General features: G+C 37.5%; 1 protein-coding gene across 1 annotated transcript in view; it reads right to left on the bottom strand.

Moving 5' to 3' along the window:
- NBAS (NBAS subunit of NRZ tethering complex) overlaps positions 1-20,524 on the bottom strand; it is a 393,558-nt gene that overhangs the window by 321,444 nt on the left and 51,590 nt on the right. The window contains exons 10-11 of the mRNA XM_054476756.2: positions 19,485-19,623; positions 12,601-12,669 (exon numbers count right to left, since the gene is read on the bottom strand). Of these exons, the coding sequence (XP_054332731.1) occupies positions 12,601-12,669; positions 19,485-19,623 (208 nt within the window). The remainder of the gene's footprint in view (positions 1-12,600; positions 12,670-19,484; positions 19,624-20,524) is intronic.

Below are 20,524 nucleotides of genomic sequence, written 5' to 3'. Positions count from 1 at the left end.
TCCAACCATACTTCCACAACTATCCATTTTTCTTCCTCAAAGCTAGCATTAAAAATACACAGGTTGGCCAGGCGCAGTGGCTCACGCCTGTAATCCCAGCACTTTGGGAGGCCGAGGCGGGCAGATCACGAGGTCAGGAGATCGAGACCATCCTGGCTAACACAGTGAAACCCCGTCTCTACTAAAAACACAAAAAATTAGCCAGGCGTGGTGGCAGGCGCCTGTAGTCCCAGCTACTTGGGAGGCTGAGGCAGGTGAATGGAGTGAACCCAGGAGGCGGAGCTTACAGTGAGCTGAGATCGCGCCACTGCACTCCAGCCTGGGCGACAGAGCGAGACTCCATCTCAACAAAGAAAAAAAAAAAGAAAAAGAAAAATACACAGGTTTACCCATTTCTTCGAATCTTCATTTCCTTATGAAAGCTCCAATAAAATTTACATTAAATCTATCAGTATATCTTGCTAATCTGTGTTTTGTGATAGGAGCCTCATGTATGAATCTAAGAAAGGAAAGAGAAAAGGTACTGTTTCTCTTCTACACTCACTTCTTTCTTTCCAGAAAGTTAAACAATAAATTGTATTAACTAGAATGTTCCCACTTGCTTTCATATGGTGGATACCTGATCCCCTTAGTTTCATTAGATGCCATGATATCCACACTGCAAATGTAGTATTTCTTTCTTGAACTATCTTATTGTAGAAATTTTCACTTACACACAAAAGTAGAAATTACAGTATAATAAATACCCACATACCCAACCTGCTTCAACAAATATTAACATTTTTTCAGGCATGTTTCATTTATCCTTCCCCAATCACCACCATGCCAGAGGATTTTAAAGCAAATCCCAGTCATTATTTTGCTTATAAATACACATCAAGTATACATTTCTTTGAAGTCCCAAGTTGTCTATTGAACGTTCATGCACAGTAAGATGATAGAGTTATTAGTAGTAATTGGATTGTAGCCACTCAAGATTCTCAAGACACTTAGGTTATGTTGGAAATACAGTGTTTGCCTTCTGAAATGAAACTCTGCTCTTTATTTGTAGAAACCTTTATTTATTTATTTATTTATTTATTTCTGAGACAGGATCTGGCTGTCACCCAGGCTGGAGTGCACTGGCACGATCTCGGCTCACTGCAACCTCTGCCTCCCAGCCTCAAGTGATCCTCCCACTTCAGCCTCCTGAGTAGCCAGAACTACAGGCATGCACCACCATGCCTGGCTAACTTTTGTATTTTTTGTAGAGGGTCGGGGGGGTTCGTCATGTTGCCCATGCTGGTCTCAAACTCCTGACCTCAAGCGATCTGCCTGCCTCGGCCTCCCAAAGTGCTGAGATTACAGGTATAAGCCACTGCACCCGGTCCGTAGAAACATTTCTGAATTCCTATATAACATGCAAGGGGGTTCTGGCCCAGGGAATAATTCATTATCCCAACAGTAACTGTGGACCAAAATCTCAAGTCACAGTTAGGAAATCCACGCTAAATTCTATGAACAGAATCTGTGGTATTTGGGAGTCTGAGTGTCTGTTGGTGAGTAATATGGTTTGGCTCTGTATCCCCACCCAAATCTCATTTTGAATTATTGTAATCCCCATGTGTCAGGGGAGGGACCTAGTGGGAGGTGACTGGATCATGGGGACAGATTTTCCCCATGCTGTTCTCATGCTAGTGAGTTCTCATGAGATCTGATGGTTTAAAAGTGTGCGGCAGTTCTGCCCCTCGTTCTATCTCCTTCCTACTGCCATTAAGACCTGCTTTGTTTCCCCTTCATCTTCCGCCATGATTGTAAATTTCCAGAGGCCTCCCAGCCATGTGGAACTGTGAGTCAATTAAAATTCCTTTCTTTATAAATTACCCAGTCTTAGGTAGTTCTTTATAGCAGTGTGAAAATTGACTAATACAGTGGGCAAGGGAGAGAATACCAGAGTTTGTGCCTTGGAAACGGGAGGATAAAAGCAACTATATATCACAATAAAAGTAAACCTCGGCCAGACGCAGTGGCTCATGCCTGTAATCCCCGTACTATGGGAGGCCAAGGCGGGTGGATTACCTGAGGTCAGGAGTTCAAGACCAGCCTGGCCAACATGGTAAAACCCCGTCTCTACAAAAATACAAAAATTAGCCAGGCATGATGGCAAGTGCCTATAATCCCAGCTACTTAGAAGGCTGAGGTGGGAGAATGGCTTGAACCTGGGAGGCAGAGGTTAGCATGAACCGAGATAGCACCATTGCACTTCAGCCTGGGCAACACAGCAAGACTCTGGTTCAAAAAAAAAAAAGTAAACCTCAAACATTTAAACCATGATTCTTCATACTGTATTAAGATTTCTCAGCACAAGTAAATAATAATCTTGTTCTCTTCTTTATTTGAATTAAGTAGTTGTAAAAGCAATAAAATTTATATGTAGCTGCAATTTTCTCTTCTTTTTTTTTTTGAGACAGAGTCACTCTGTCTCCCATGCCGGAGTACAGTGGTGCAATCTCAGCTCACTGCAACCTCTGCCTCGAGGGTTCAAGGATTCTCCTGCCTCAGCCTCCCACGTAGCTGGGATTACAGGCACCTGCCACCACGCCGGGCTAATTTTTGTATTTTTAGTAGAGATGGGGTTTCACCATGTTGGCCAAGCTGGTTCAACTCCTGACCTCAGGTGAACTGCCCACCTCGGCCTCCCAAAATGCTGGGATTACAAGCATGAGCCTCCACACCCAGCCACAATTTTCACTTTGTTTAAAATAAATCTTAAATTTCTTTCACATTCCTCAGCTATGAATGTCATTTTTATTTTAATCACCATTTCAACAGCTGAAATTATGGTCAAGAACATTCAACTTGGCTCTGCCACTAGTAGTTATGTGACTGTAGGCACATTAGTTAACTATCATAAGTAACAGAGACTCTCTCTCTTTTTGAAATAAAAATAACAACATCTACACATTATAAGGTTGCCCCAAGGATAAAATTAGAATGTATGTAATGTCATTTAATGCATTTATCATATAACTCAACTTTCTAAATATAGAAGTTAGTATGAAGATTGGATTCTACCTGAATCCATAATAACACATCTTAATCATAAATTCCAAAAACATATCTCATTCATTTGGCACTCTTCACTTGCACCTTAGTAAGATCTTTTATATTAGGGGAACATATTGATATTTAATTCTTCTAACTTCTAACTAGTACTTTATCTAGTCTCACTAACCACTTTATATGCTCCCTGAGTATAGAAACTCCATCCACATTATATAAATTCTAGAATACAAGAGCTGAAATAAGACAATAAAGAGTGATGGTCCCAAAAAAGGAGGGTATCAGAATCACATGGACACCTGCTCCACTCCCAGCACTTAGGATAAATAGAAATCTAGGCTGGAAAAACATACACATATGTTCTTTGAAAAAACTCCCAGGTATCTCTGATGTGCACCTCCACTTGTAATCTTCCACTTTAATTCTTCATTTTTACCACTCTTTTTTCATTTTGCTGAGGAGGCAGCCAAAGCCCAGACACTCATGTGGCATGCCCCGGATGACCTGACAAGACTCTGTGGCAGCAATACAATGACTCTCCCAACATGCAGGGAACATCTCTTGGCATTCACAATAGGCAATTTCCTCAATGCATTGCACAGAAAATGGTGAGTAGTCTCTTGCCAAAATGCTGACCAGGCACTTGATAAATACTGTTCACGTAAATAGAAACTGGGGGAAGCTATGCACACTCCAATAGCAGGAGAGTGACAAGATATCCTGGAGCAATCGGCACTCTATAAGCTCTCAAAACTAACCGGCCTGCACCCACTTGTACAGCGTAAGTCCCATACTAATGTCATCAAAAACAGATATGATCCTCTTGATAAAAGAAGACACTACCACCTATACAGTTTTCTGCCTAGAAAAGCAAATAAAAAATGTGCATGATCTTTAAATCCAACTACTAATTTATAAGAATACATGGACACAAAAGGACAAAAGAATAAAGGAAACACCACTATAAAGATGCAATGAGTAAAATGAAAAAACAGTTTCTTCAACAAATAATTTTTAAGAGAAAAAAAGATGATATGGAGGAGGGACCAGCAGATAGAGAAAAAGCGACTTAAAACACATAGTTTTTTTTAAAAAGCCATATTGTTAGAGATGAAAAATTGCATGATAAAAGTATAAATAAACAAATAAACCTAAGCCAGAATAATGGCTGCTTATGGAGGGTGGGCGGGAACTGTGTTTGTGACAGGGTCCATAGAAGGTAGCTGGCAGAGTCCTGTTTCTGCCCTAGATAATGGTTATAAGGTTATGTACCTTTTCAACTACAAACAAGAACCACTTCACACCTACCAGGATTACTAGAATAAAAGATAATAACAAGTGTTGGCAAGGATCTAGAGACAATGGAAACACCATACTCTGACATTAGGAACAGAAAATGGTGCCACCACCTTGGAAAACTGTCTGACAACTCCTCAAATGGCTAAACGCAGTTATCATAAGATTCAGCAATTCCACTCCAAGAAAAATTCAATGATATTTCCACAAAAGAACTTGCACACAAATGTTCACAGCAGCATTATTTATAATAGTCAAAAAGTAGAAACAACTCAAATGTCCAACTGATGAATGGATAAAGAAAACTATGTGTGTGTGTATATATATACACACACATACATACATATACAGATACACACACACACACACACACACAATGGGCTATTATTCAGCAATAAAAAGAAATGAAATACTGATAACATGCAACAACATGGGTGAACCTTGAAAGCATCATGCTAAGCGAAAAAAGCCAGTCACAATGGACCACATATTTTATAATTCTATTCATACAGAATGTCCACAATAGGCAAATTAATACAAACTAAAAGATTAGGGGTTGCTTACAACTTGGGTAGATGGAGTGTTGCAGGTGATAGTTAAGGAATGCAGCGGTTTTTTCCAGAGCCATAAGATGTTTAAAACTGATTCTTGAAATCATTGCACAGTTCTGTAAATATACTAAAAAACTCTGAATTGTAAATTGTACCACATGTGAATATTTCAATAAAGCTGTCCCCAAAATGGTTATTAAATCACACATTTGTTTGATGCAATTTCCTATATCTGTATTCTATTTCACAATAAAAAGCTTAGGAAGGAAGAAAGCATGGGAGAGAGGGAGGGAGAAGAGGAAGCCAGGAAAGAGGGAGGGAAGAAAGGAAGAAAAGAAGGAGGGAGAGAGGGAGGAAGGAAGAAGGTGCAAAAAGAAGCTAGCAGGAATCTGATTTAATTTCTTGCTGCAAAGGAAGTTATCATCTAATACACCTATTCTATTCCAGGCACTTTTCTAGGTAAAACAGATGTGAACCTAACTTCATGGAGCCATGAAAATACAGATTAGGTATACAAATAAACTAACAAATAAATCTACATTACAAACTTTGATTACCACTATGGAAGAAAAATACAGAGTGCTCTAAGAGAGAATAACAATAGGAACTGTATTTAAATTGAAGGACTATAAGAGGAGTCTGAGGATATGAAAAATAGAGCTGATGCCCAAAGATGAGAAGAAATTAAATTAATGAGGACAAATAAGGTAAAACCAATCCCAATAGAAAAAAAAATGGAATCTACAAAGCAAAGAACATGGCACCCTTGATGAGCTGAGATAAGGCCAACATAACTAAAAGAGAATGAGCCAGTGGTATGAGATCAGTCTGCAGAGACAGTCATGGGCCAGCTTATGTAATGTCTTTTTGGATAATGTTAAGCATTTTATTCTGTCATCATTCTTAATTCAACAGAAAGTCACTGAAGGCTTTCTTCAAGCAAGAAAGTGAGCTTATCTGATTTACATTTTTTAAGTCACTAAGGTTGCTAGGGTTAAGTATCTGCTAATGTAGGAGAGATGAAAAATTATACGATGGTGATAGCCACAGAAGAAAAAAGAAGTAGAAAGATTCTAAGTACACTCTGAAGATGATACTGGTAGCAAAGGTGTTAGATTAGATTAGATGGGGGGGATGAAGGACTGGGTGGTATCAGCAATAATTTTCAGGTATCTCCCTTTGGCAAAAGGATGGATTACTGAGGCAATCAAGTCTAAGGTAGAAATGGTTACAGAAGAAAAATAAGAAGCTATCAGAGTTTTGTTTTGGAAATGCTTGATTTAAAATGCCTGAAGGCTATCCTACTGAAGCTGTCAAGTAAGCAGCAGGGTATACAAATCTGAAGTGCAGAGGAGAACTGGGCTACAGATGCCAGCTTAGGACTTCTTGGGATCTGAAAGGTATTGAAAATCTGAAAATACTCATATTTTACACATTAAGAAGTATGGAATATATTGATGTTTATAGCATCCCAAAGTCACAGAACACACATTTAATTTGCTCCTAGTAACACCTATGAGTAGGTATTAAAATTACTTTTAATGACGAAAAATTAGTAAAATATTTCCTTGTATTTCACTATAGTATACTTCTGTGTCATCTATAATAACTGAGAAACAACTCTATCAAAAGATATGTTTTTAAAAGCTTATCTAACAAATTATTAAAGGAGCTAAAATTTTACAACTTTTTCCCCTAGATATACCATACCTTTCCTCCACTGATTCTCTGTAACTAATCTGCCTGCAAAATGGGTAATCAGTAAAAACATTTACTGAGTGTATAATGTACATGTAGGGGTATACAGAAACGGGAAGTAGCTCACCCATTCTCCACTAAGTTATTTCAACTTTCCTCTCTGGAGGGCCCATAAAAGAACATGGCAGCAATACAGTATCAAACTACCACAGATGCTAGAGTTCCACTTGCTATAAAACCTCACTTAATTTTTCTAATCTGATTCTAGTCTATAAAATTTGGATAATACTATACCTTTTGAGTTGTGAGGTTTAACAGATAATTAAAATATATATATTTGTCCCAATAATAAAAATATTTATACATACATAGTGTCTGGCATACAAACATGTAAAATGGGACTATTCAAAAAATAACAGATGCTGGCGAGGTTGTGGAGAAAAAGGAACGCTTACACATTGCTAGTGGGAGCGTAAATTAGTTCAACCATTGTGGAAGACAGTATGGCAATTCCTCAAAGACCTAAAAACAGAAATACCATTTGAACCAGTAATCCCATTACTGGGTGATATGGTTTGGATCTGCATCCCCACCCAAATCCCATGTCAAATTGCAGGAGCCTGATGGGAGGTGACTGAACCATGGGGGCGGATTTCCCCTTGCTGTTCTCATGATAGTGAGTTCTCACAAGATCTGATAGTTTAAAAGTGTGTGGCACTTCCCCATTTGTGCTCTCTCTCTCTCTCTCTCTCTCTCTCTCTCTCTCCTGCTCCACCATGGTAAAGATGTGCTTCCTTCCTCTTCACCTTCCGCCATGATTGTTAAGTTTCCAGAGGCCTCCCAGTCATGCTTCCTGTTAAGTCTGCAGAACTGTGAGTCAATTAAACCTCTTTTCTTCATAAATTACCCAGTCTCAGGGAGTTACTTTTATTTATTTATTTATTTTTTTTGAGACAGTCTTGCTCCATTGCCCAGGCTGGAATGCAGTGGTGCGATTCTTGGCTTGCTGTAACCTCTACCTCCTGGGTTCAAACAATCTTCCCACCTCAGCCTCCCAAGTAGCTGAAATGACAAGTGTGTGCCACCACACCCAGCTAATTTTTGCATTTTTAGTAAAAATGGGGTTTCACCATGTTAACCGGGCTGGTCTCAAACTCTTGATCTCAAGTGATCTGCCTGCCTCAGCCTCCCAAGTGCTGGGATTACAGGCATGAGCCACTGCATCCAGCCTCAGGTAGTTCTTACAGCAGTGTGAGAACAGACTAATACACTGGGGAATATAAATCGTTCTGTCATAAAGACACATGCACACGTATGTTCACTGCAGCACTATTTACAATAGCAAAGACATGGAATAAACCTAAATGCCCTTCAGTGATAGACTGGATAAAGAAAATGTGTTACATACATGGAATATTATGCAGCCCTAAAAAAGAACAACACTATGTCCTTTGCAGCAACATGGATGGAGCTGGAGGCCATTATCCTTAGAAAACTAATGCAGGAACTAATAGAGGAACAACCAAATACCACATGTTCTTACTTATAAGTAGGAGCTAAATGATGAGAACACATGGACACATAGAGGGGAACAACACATACTGAGGTCTATGAGCAGGTGGAGGGTGGGAGGAGGGAGAGGATGAGGAAAAATAACTAATGGGACTAGGCCTAATATCTGTGTGATGAAATAATCTGTACAACAAACCCTCATGTCACAAGTTTACCTATATAACAAACCTGCACATGTACCCCTGAACTTACAATAAAAGTTAAATTTTTTAAAAAAGTAAAAATTTAAAAAGTAAAATGAGACTATTTTAAAACGTTTTGATTGAGAAGGCATAATGATCTTTATTAAGGAAAACTACATGAATTGTTAAAATATGAACACAAAGAAATTGTCATGAAATACGGCTTGATAGCAAAGAGTATCACTAGTATCTGCTGCAATCCACTGTATTCCACTAGCTCCAATATCCATTTGTTCTTTCTTCATTAAAAATACTATTAAATCCTTCTACTACTGGCAGCAATATTTGGAGAATGAGTTGTACTTTCCCTCAAACATTGCAATAAAACTTCCTAACTAACTGTCCTTTCCAAGACAAGGTTTTTAAGAACGTTAAACATCAGACCTTTGTACTGAAATCAATCACCTGTCATCTAATTTAATAGAATTAAAAATGAGTGATTTGCCATTTCCTGTAACTTTCAAATATACAAACTGTATTAAAAAGAAAGTAGTTTTCTAGTGCATACATTTGAAACATTCTGAAGTACTACATATTCTTAAAGAAAAAATACTCAGATCAATAAAAGGCAAATTTATAAGTGCTGCTCTTCCAACATTCCACAAGTATTTACTGAATATTATATATTCAATAATAAATATTAGGTACCAGGCATTGTTTTGCACTGTAGGAAGTCAGCAATGAACAAAACAAACATAAATCCCCACCCTCAAGAAGTTTACTAGATATTCTAGACCATTATATTTTAGAAGTCTCACACACACACAAACAAAATTAGAAATCTATCCTTCAAATCAAAGTCAGCCTCAAAAGCCTGACTAACAACCTGTGACAAAAACACTGTAAATGCATGAAGGAAAGAAAAAAAGGCTTTTGAAAAATAAAAAAAAAAAGGCCAAGTGCGGTGGCTCACGCCTGTAATCCCAGCACTTTGGGAGGCCGAGGCAGGTGGATCACGAGGACCATCCTGGCTAACACGGTGAAACCCCGTCTCTACTAAAAAAATTAAAAAATCAGCTGGGCGTGGTGGCGGGCACCTGTAGTCCCAGCTACTCGAGAGGCTGAGGCAGGAGAATGGCGTGAACCCGGGAGGTGGAGCTTGCAATGAGCCTAGATCGCGCCACTGCACTCCAGCCCGGGTGACAGAGCGAGACTATCTCAAAAAAAAAAAAGAAAAGATCCAAGCCAATATCCTTTATAAAAGAATATAAATAATTCTTATCTTAATATACTCTTTTAAAAGATAATACTGGCCAGGCGTGGTGGCTCATGCCTGTAATCCCAGCACTTCGGGAGGCTGAGGCCGGCGGATAATGAGGTCAGGAGACCCAGACCATCCTGGCTAACACGGTGAAACCTCATCTCTACTAAAAATACAAAAAATTAGCCGGGTATGGTGGCAGGTGCCTGTAGTCCCAGCTACTCAGGAGGCTGAGGCAGGAGAATGGTGTGAACCTGGCAGGTGGAGCTTGCAGTGAGCTGCTGCACTCCAGCCTGGGCGACAGAGAGAGACTCCGTCTCAAAGAAAAAAAAAAAAAAGAAAGTTAATATTATATGCCAGACAATGAGAAGTTATTTTTTAAAGCCACGTAAGTTTGGGTATAATAAACCACAATTCAAAAAGAACCTGTGGACTGCTAATTATTAATTCTATAATTCACGATATAAAGAAATTAACAGAGATAACAGCAGTCACCATTACACCATTATTATTTGCTGAGTATCTGCAATATGACAATCACTGTCTTGGCTATTTTACTTACATTACCTCTAATACTATACAATCTCAGTGTTGATAGAGTTTCATAAGTAAATTTTTAAATGAACTAAATATTAATAATATGGTTATACAGGAAAGCAGGCCCATTTTGTAAAGATATTAGTAGTTAAGAGGAACTTTTTTTTTTTTGAGCCAGGGTCTCATTCTGTCCCCCAAGTTGGAGGGCAGTGGCACAATCATGGCTCACTGCAGCCTCGACCTCCTGGGCTTAAGTGATCCTCTCACCTCAGCCTCCCAAAGAACTCGGATAACAGGCGTAAGCCACCACGCCAGGCTAAGAGGAACACATTTTAAGAGAAATATAATTGCTGCCAACCTTGAGTAGTAAAATAGATAATTCTTTCTAAGATATTAAGTAATTTGTCATCTCAGCTACTTTGAAACACATCTTAGTTTCTGTTTCTTCCAAATTACCAACTAAAGGTTTAAGACAATAACCAACTAGAAGTGGTGAAAACAAGCACTGGATCACAAACCAACAGAAGACCAAACACATCTCTGACACTGGATAAGTGAGTTTAGGCACACATTTCTCTTGAGGCCTTAATCTCTTCATCAATAAAAAGTAGGCATCATAATGCCAGTGTAGGTAATGCAAACTTCCTGTGAGATCCTGTGAAAATACTTGTCAAAGTGTTCATGATAATAAATTATTAGATAAGCCCTATGAGCTCTTTCAGCTCTAAAATTTTAGTACAGTCATGTATCACTTAACAACAGGGAGATGTTCTGCAAAATGCGTAATTAGGTGATTTCGTCGTTGTGAAAACATCATACACAGAGTGCAGTTACACAGATATAGATGGGATAGCTACTATGCACCTAGGCTGGGTGGTATAGCCTATTGCTCCTAGGCCACGAACCTGCTCAGCATGCTACTCTACTGAATACTGTGGGCAACTGGAGCACAATGGTAAATATTTGTGTATCTAAACACAGAAAAGGTACAGTAAATAGTATAAAAGATAACAAATGGAACACCTGTATAGGGCATTTACCATGAATGGAGCTTGCAGAACTAGAAGTTGCTTTGGGTGAGTGAGTGAGTGGCAAGTGAATGGGAAGGCCTAGGACAGGACATTACTGCACATTACTGTAGACTTTAGAAACACTGTACACTTAGGCTCTACTACATTCATTTTTTTAAACTTTCTTTCTTCAATAATAAATTAGCCTTCCCTTACTGTAACTTTTTTACTTTATAAACTTTGTATTTTTTTACCTTTTTGACTTCTGTGACAACATTAGCTTAAAACACAAACATGCTATATATACATCTGTATTAAAAAAAAATTCTTTCTTTACATTCTTGTACTATAAACTTTTGTATTTTATTTTATGCTTTTACTTTTTACACATTTTTGTTAAAAACTAAGACACAAATACACACATCAGCCTAGGACAACACAGGGTCAGGATCATCAATATCACCATCTTCTACCTCCACATCTTATCCCACTGGAAGGTCTTTAGGGATGGTAACACTCATGGAGTTGTAATCTCCCATGATAAGAATCCCTTCCCCTGCAATGCCTGAAGAACCTGCCTAAGGCTGTTTTATGATTAACTTTTTTTTTAGTAAGTAGAAGGAGTACTCTCTAAAATAATGATAAAAAGTACAGTACAGTCAAGCCTTCCATATCCGCAGGTTCCACATCCTCTGATTCAACCAACCATGGATTGGAAATACAGCATTTGAGGGATACAGAATCTGCAGATATGGAGGCCTGACTTTTCATATCAGCAGGTCCTACAGGGAAAGAAATTAAAGCAGTGAAAAAGATTAGATTATTTGATTTTCCCCCAAGACAGGAGTATGATTTGATTCCCCCACAAGACAAAAGTATGATTTGATTCCCCAGTGTAGGTCAAGACTCTTGTGAAAATCAAACAGAGAAACAAATGTAACCACCTCACAGAGGCAGTTCCTAAGTATCACTGATATTCATCTGGATGAAACCGTCTAATGTCCTTGCCATGGATCCACGCTTTTCCTGCTAAGTAACAAGACAGTAAAACAATGGTACTTAAAACCCAGGGTCAAGAGGCACATTTCTTCTTGGAGCATCAGTAATCTCAGATTTGGGGAAGAATTTTTTTTTAATATTAAGCCAAAAAATGATATATTATGAACAATAATACAAAATTCACAAGATTTGTAAAGATAAAATATGAAATTCAAAGAGATATATATAATGTTTCTAGGAGAATTCCTTGAGCTATATTCCCAGATCCCCAAGAAAGCTGGGTATATTCTCTATAATTATTTTTCTTTTAAGATAAGGTTGATACACAGTAAAATATAAAGATCTTCAGCAACAGCTCTATGAATTCTTACTAATGCATATAGCCACATAGTGTATATGAATACACTCAGATGAAGATACAAAAAATTCGAGGTTCATTCAGCTTTGCCTTAAAGGTACTTCCAGGTAAAAATGTTTGAGAAGCCCACCATAGTTAAGCCAATTTGCATTACCTGTTCTTGTCCCTGGCGACTGTAAAACTTGACACTTAACATCCTTAATAATCCCAGTGTCTTCGGTACCTGCGAAATAAATGCATCGTATGAAGAAAGATTACTGAAATTACTTATCATTGTAAAATGTCCTTTTATAATGAAATGAAAACTATAGCAAATCTAGTATTTTTTTAAATGATTAAAGAAAATCACCAAGAAGGTGTCAAGGATCTTGGTGAGATTCTGTTTTTGTTCGGAAAAAAAAAAATCCACCAAGTGGTACAATCTTACAAAATACATCCACGATCAAATGCTTTTTTAAATATATAACCAGTAAACTTTATGCAAATAAGAATCCACTGCAAGCTCTTCTCAAGTAAGGCTGCCCAAGGTTGCCATTTCATCCTAACATCAGTATGGAAAAAGCTAAAACTTCCAAAAGAAATTTCATCTATTAACAATTGATTCTATGCTTGAAAAACACCAAAAAAGACTTCATCTTTAGAAATCAGTGTATAAAATAATTTAATGTAACACACGACGATTTTTGTCTTTAGACTTAGAAACTATATTTTTTTAATGGAAAAGAACATTGCTGAGGATGTAGGGAATCTGGAACCCTCATACACTATTGATGGGAACATAAAACCATACAGCCACCGTGGAAGAAGTTTGATGGTTCCTCAAAAACTTAAACATAAAACTAACATATGACCCAGCAATTCCATCTGAGATCTATACACAGAAGAATTGAAAACAAGCATTCAAACAAATGTTTGTACATGAATGTTCACAGCAACAATATTCACAATAGCCAGAACTTCTGAGTTGAAAACATTAAGGATGGCCTTGATACACATCTCCAAATACTTCCTCCAAAAAAATCGAGAACAAGAAAGGGAGATAAATCTACACAAAAACCATGCTCTCCGCTTAGCCTGAAGGTAGAGAATAACCCAAACTTTATAATAACTGTAAGCAAAAGGAAAGAAATCACCAAATCCCAGTGTGTCATCTCCATTGCTCCTGCTAAAACCTATGTCCCCACTCACCCCATTGTGACCTGCCACAAGGGGTGGTGGTGAGCAAAAGCAAATCGAAAAACACCCAGGGAGGACAGAGGGGAGCTAGCAAAAATGGCTAAGGTCCATCTAAAACCAAAACTATCACCAAAAAGACTAAGTCCACTCTGAGTGAAAATACTATAAAAGCATCCAGGTTGATCAGACATGGCCTACAGGGAAGGGACCTAAGTGTGGGCGTGATGTGAAGAGGCAGGCTTCAACACAGAGCTTCTGAGGGAGAAAAATGGCAAACAGGAAGAAGTGCCTTTTGCCAAAGGGGTGGTAAAGGGGAAAGGAAGCAAAGGGGCAAATGTAGTGTGCAGCAAGACAATAGACAACCACAACATCAGAGAACTCACGCCCCCTCCTGCCACCAAAACAAAACCAAAAAAATCTACTAAGGTATTTGAACTTTGCTATACTGACAAAAGAAGGCACTGTTAACCTACGAATCTTGTAAAGTATTCCAATATCATAAAAATGAAGAAGAAAGAGATTCACAAATAGTTTGCAGACATGAGAAGACAAAAGTCAACACGTGTCAACAAAGGGAAATTATGGCTGAAAAACAAACCATGAAGCAAAAGAAAACTTTAACATAGCACACCAAAAAGAATTAAATATAGTCAGACAAGTATTTGAGAATGTGGACAACTTGAAAAACCACCTTAAATCAAAAATTCAGTAACTGAAAATAGAACTGGACAAGAGGAGTGAAAAAGAGTTAATAATAAAAAGCTCAATAAATTGAGGAAAGAAATACAAGAAAAAGACAACGTTATCTAAAAAATAAAGAATAAATTACACGGTACTCAAGGATAATTTAATAAGGGGCTTTAAAGGAAGACATGAAAACAATGAAAAAATGAAAATGAGTTAAAAAGTGAAAAGGAAATGAGATAAAAGGGAGAGGTAAAAAGAGTAAAGAAAAACTACTGGAAAGAGAATATAGTAAAAAGCAGTAACATTTGCATTGCCAGAGAATCTGAAGAAGATAAACAAAACCAAAGTAGAGAATATTTAAAATTATAATCCATGAAAACTTTACAGAAACAGAAAATGGAAAAAATAGAAATAGAAAAAAATCTGAATCTACACACTAAAAGAACCAATGCATACCCAGGAAATTTAAACTCAGCATGATCAACTCCAATATCCTAGGAAGCTATCAGATTTCAAAGATAAAGAAAATAAAGACCTGCCAGAAAAACTGACTAATACGAAGGGGAAATAATTTGATTGCATCAGACTTTTAAAATCTCACATACAAAGCAAAACAAAAGTAGCATTTTTTAAAAGTTTAATGAAAGAAAAGGAGAACCAAGGATTTTATATCCAGACAAGTTTTCCCTCAAATATCAAGGTTATGGCAAAACAGTTTTGAACATAAAATACAAAAACAAGAAACTCATCACCTATGAGCCCTTTTCAAAACATACTAGAAAATAACTTCATCCAACGACTCGGAAAACTTCAGCAAAAGAACTGAGTAAGCATTTTAAAATACATAAATAGATGACTAAAGAAAGCTGGGGACGAAAGTAGATACCAATGTACAAATATTATGTATGTGACAATGCAGAAACAAAACAACAAAAAAGAGAAAGAGGAAAGCAGAATAAGCTGATTTTTATATAAACAATTAGTAGAAATGAAAGAATACCAAGAAAACAAACTCATAAAATGCTAGAAGACATTGATAACATCAATAAGAATAGTTTCCATGAAATGATGGAGGCAAATCTCCATTGAGTGAATTCAAGGGAGAATGGAAGGAGAGGAACTGGAAACAAGTACAGAAAACTCTTGAGCATTGTAAGGAAAGGAAAAGAAATGGGATGGTAGCTACAGGGCAAAGTGGAGTCTGAAGAGTTTTTGTGAAGGGAAAAATAAAAGCATGCTATATGCTGATAAACCTAAGAGGTAACAAAATTCCTGATGTAAGAGGAATATCTTTCAATAAACAAGAGTGGGAGATCTAGTGGACAAACACAGGGCTTGGCCTTAGCCTGAGCAAGGACAGTTCCTCTGTCTGAACAAGAGAAAAGTTAAAGTACACAGGCATAGCTGCTGGCAGGGTGTGGGGTCCTACAGAAGTATTCCTTCTGATTACTTCTATTTTTTCAGGGAAATAGGATTTCTCATGGAAATAGGATTTCAAAAAGTCTATGTTCTTTCCACAACAACATTCTATATTGAAAAAGCAGCAGCAACAGCAGCAATAATAAAAATTCAGTCAACTTTGTTCATTCTTTTACAGTTTTCCAAAATTTTGATCTTAAAAACACACAACAATAAATAATTAACACTGCAGATCATCTTACAGTTTATCAGTTTATTACAGTTATAGAGTTTATTAGTTTTCCTAATACCTGGAAAACTGATTAAATGTTGAATAAATGAATAAATAAAACTATCTCACATAGATGACACTAACATTAATTTGGAAACTTGGGTCAATGCACATATTGAATTTTGCATAGTCTGTTTTACAACCTAGCAGCCTTGTGAGAGACTATGATGTATGTGTCAGCAGCATTTTTCAGTCAATACCTACACCAAGACAACAGCAACCTTAAACAAACAGTAAGAGGAGGTTCGATGAGAACAATATCTGCCACCTGACAAAAGGAACTAATCCCATAACCTCAAATTACTTTGAGGTAAGGGAAGGCTATGCAGAATGATTGTAAGTTTAGCTGCAAGACACAGCCACTAACATAATTAAAATACACTTGCAGCATTTCAAGAAGTTAATCATAAGCAGAGCATTCAATTTGCAATTCAGTATTTTTCCCACTTATTTTGTCAGCGCACAAGCAATTTTCTTTTAAAAGACTTCAATACCGAAACCTCAGGCCACAAAGAGATCAGGACCATACATAGCAGAGTAGATTCCAATACTTCAGTAAGGTGCAAAGGGAAAGCACAGGAGAATTCAAAGAAACTAAGGTGAAAAAAGGTTCCCTGGTATGTGACTTGCCACTTGCTTGCCCACTGGGTCCCAAATAAACACTTGATTACACCAAACCAAAAGGGACTTTCACCACTTACCCACGTTATCTCTCCTTATATCCTCTATACACATCCATTTTCCTTCTTTCCTCAACCCTATTTTGACAAATTTCACAGCTACAGAAAAGTTGAAATGATTGTACAATGAAACACGAGTATACCTCTCACCTAGCTAGACCAGTTATTAACATTTTGTCACATTCGCTTTATCTCTGTGTGTGTGTCTATGTATACAGACGCACACACTTTAAAATTTTTTTTTTTTTTTTTACTGAATCATTTGAAAACAAGGTGCAGACTTGGCCAGGCGTGGTGGCTCACACCTGTAATCCTAGCACTTTGGGAGGCCAAGGTGAGTGGATCACCTAAGGTCAGGAGTTCAAGATCAGCCTGGCCAACATGGTGAAATCCCACCTCTACTAAAAGACAAAAATTAGCCGGGCGTGATGGGGGGTGCCTGTAATCCCAGGTAATCGGGAGGCTGAGGATGGGAGAATCGCTTGAACCCAGGAGACAGTGGTTGCAGTGAGCCAAGAAAGCTGCACACATCACGCTTACTTTAGACAGAGCTCAGAGAAACTTCTTCAGACTCTAAGATCTGCCCTGAAACATCTCGCATATAAAACTACAAGCTGGATATGACCTAAATCAGACAGATAAACATAGCTAAATTCCTACAGATATGAACTAATGTATCCAATATGTACGAGTAACTTCTACCTCACTTTACTTTTTATAGATTATGGGATAATCATCAGAGCATATATTAGTGCCACTGATATGGACAGAATTTCATGGGGTGGCGGGTGCAGAACAGAAACTAGATCTGGCCCATCTCACACCTCTATTTTCAGTTATTATGCTCTACTGTGCCTTAGGCTCCTTATTTGTGAAATGTGGCCAATGATACACCAACTGTTCTCCTTACTAGGTCCTGCAGAGAGAATAAAGGGCTGGTAGACTAGGTAGATGGATAATAAATGGAAGGAAAGGCATATGCACAGTACTGCATAACCTGTTCTACATGTAAAAACTGGTTTAATGTCTGGTGCCATATAAACCAGTAAGTTGACTTCATTTAAAGAAAAAGAAACTACTACTTTTTTGGGTTAAATTACAATCACACACTGCAGTATATATTAAATGCTAAAAATAAAATTCACAGAGGATTACTATTATTGCTAAAGATTTCTTTTCAAAAGTACATCTTCATTAGTTTATTTTCAACACTAAAATCTTTAATAGTTTGTTGTTTTAGAACATAATTTGAAATCAATATATTTTTTGGCAAATTCATTATCAAAATGAATACATAACATGTTCGATAATGTTGTGTTTCAACTTAATTTCTAGATTTCTTCCCTCACTGAAAAAATATCTGAGTGCCCACTAGGTAACACCATGGTAAGCCCAAGCTGCATAATTTTGGCCAAGTGCTCACTTTCTTTTCTTTTCTTTTTTTTTTTTTTTTTTTTTTTGAGATGGAGTCTGGCTCTGTCACCCAGGCTGGAGTGTAGTGGCACGATCTCAGCTCACTGCAACCTCCGCCTCCCAGGTTCAATCAATTCTCCTGCCTCAGCCTCCTGAGTAGCTGGGATTACAGGTGCACACCACCACGCCCAGCTAATTTTTACATTTTTAGTAGAGACGGGGTTTCACCATGTTGGTCAGGCTGGTCTTGAACTCCTGACCTCATGAGCCACCCGACTCGGCCTCCCAAAGTGATGGGATTACAGGCGTGAGCCACCACACCTGGCCCAAGTGCTCACTTTCATACAGTTTACACAAATAACTAAGACATGCAAGACTGCAGTGTGGCCAGGATGGTAAACATAATTCGTATTTACCAATATCTAGTTTTTCACACCTTTCTGGACACACAAAAAACTATTTCCCAGGCCCCTTGAAGCTAGGAGGGGCCATAATACAATAAATGAACTGTAAGTAGAACCAATGTCACTTCTGGTCTAAGACAGTAAAAAGTTCCACCTTTTATCTCTCCCCTCCCTTCCTAAGACCATAAACTGAGATAGCAGGACCCCAAAGGGTCACCACTCTCCATGGATCTTTTAATCATCACTTGAAACAAGCTGCCCAGGAGAGTCATGATCTCAACAGCAGGCTTTGCCACAAAATAAGGAAAAAATCTGTATATGATAAGCCACAGAAATTTCAGGACTTTGCATTTTCTCATTTGATTGCTTGAATTATCAAAATAGAACCTAGCCTATGCTGACTACTACAGCCCCAAGGACTGCCTGACACAAAATAGAAGCTCAATAAATAAGTATAGAATGAATGGATGGATGGATGAATAGTCCATATAAATATGGAACAATATGGAAATCTGGACTCTAATTCTGCCATTTGCTAGCTGGATGATCAGGGCAACTTACTTAACTACACCTCACTTACCACCTCATCAACAGACTCGGGCCAGTAACAATATTTACCTCAAAGGGTTACTTAGAATTAAATGAGTTAGAGCATATAAAAAGCACTCCAAATAGTTGCCAACACATTAAAAAGTGCTTAGCACATGTTTTCATCTAAATAAGCAAATACAAGGAACGGGACTACTGTTAGGTTGTTTTTCTAGTATCTGAAAAATGTCACTACTAAAAATTATTCCAAGTTAAATACAATATGCCTCAGTTGAATTTGTTATTTGAAAGAAATAAAATTATACCAGCATTAATTCACTGTCCTCATTCAAGATGAAATTATTTCTTCCTCTATATCTTACAAAGGACTTATTTGTCTAAGACAAATAGCATAGTGAAATGACACATAGCAAAGTGAAGTGCCATAACTCATACTTACTGCAGTAACCCTGTCTCCACCATTAGTAACCTGCTTGTAATACGGTGATCCTGAAAGAACTCTCCAGGCAGAAAGGCCACAGCTAGAAGCTTTTGACATGCCTACTTCAGCAGTTTCACATCCACCAACAAGTAAAAGTCTAAAAAGGAGAAAAATTTTAAAAATCGATAAATTGCAAACATAAATAAGAGCAAAACAAAGAGAGCAGAAACAGTCACCTTGAGAAAGAAAATTTACCAAGTACTATTAATATATGTTAAACCTAGAAGGTAAATATTTCAGAGGAAAGAATCAAAAGAAAACCAAACTGTTTTTCAATTAGAATTTCACCATATACTAAGGCTTAAATATTCAGGCACCTGAAATGCAGGGTGGGAACTTGGAAATGAAGAAAAAATTTAAGGCTAGCAACTGAATATCAAAAAAACTGTCTGTATCAACACCAATAAACTTTAATAGATGTATAGCCTCACCCAGATACATTATGTATTAATTATGGCAATGTATCTGATGCAATGAGGGAGCCATTACAGAATGCTAGAAAGAAATGACACCCAGGAGAGACTGAATGGGAAAGAACCACAGAGCAATAATTATACAAAAATAAAACTGGCTGGTAGTTTAGCTGCACACTATGATTGGTTCACTTTTCTGTTTGTTACACTCCATTCATAACTGGAGGCCAGTTATCAACAGGGCAAACAGCCTAACATATACTAAAAGTTAAAAGACATTACTGTGTAACCACTATATAAACAAAGCTAATTAATAACGAAACCCCAACAGTCACAATTTTTAAAGCTATGTTCAGTACTTCTGGCAGGGATCTGTATAACAGACATCATAATTATCTGTCTAAAGAAAGAAAAAAAGTCTGAAAGTTCCGTTTACCTCCTTCTTGGCCATACTCATAGAAAAACCAAATCTCGAAAAATTTATGTTTCTACATAGAAATTGAAAAGTCAAAAAAACACTTCATAAAGTTATTTAGAGTTGGCATATCAGACTAACTCAGTTACAATTTATGTCAACTAAAGCTA

Source organism: Pongo pygmaeus, chromosome 12 (assembly GCF_028885625.2).
Source record: "Pongo pygmaeus isolate AG05252 chromosome 12, NHGRI_mPonPyg2-v2.0_pri, whole genome shotgun sequence".
Lineage (NCBI taxonomy): Eukaryota > Metazoa > Chordata > Mammalia > Primates > Hominidae > Pongo > Pongo pygmaeus.
Note: the sequence above shows the minus strand (reverse complement) of the source record. Positions and strands in the feature narration are given on the sequence as shown.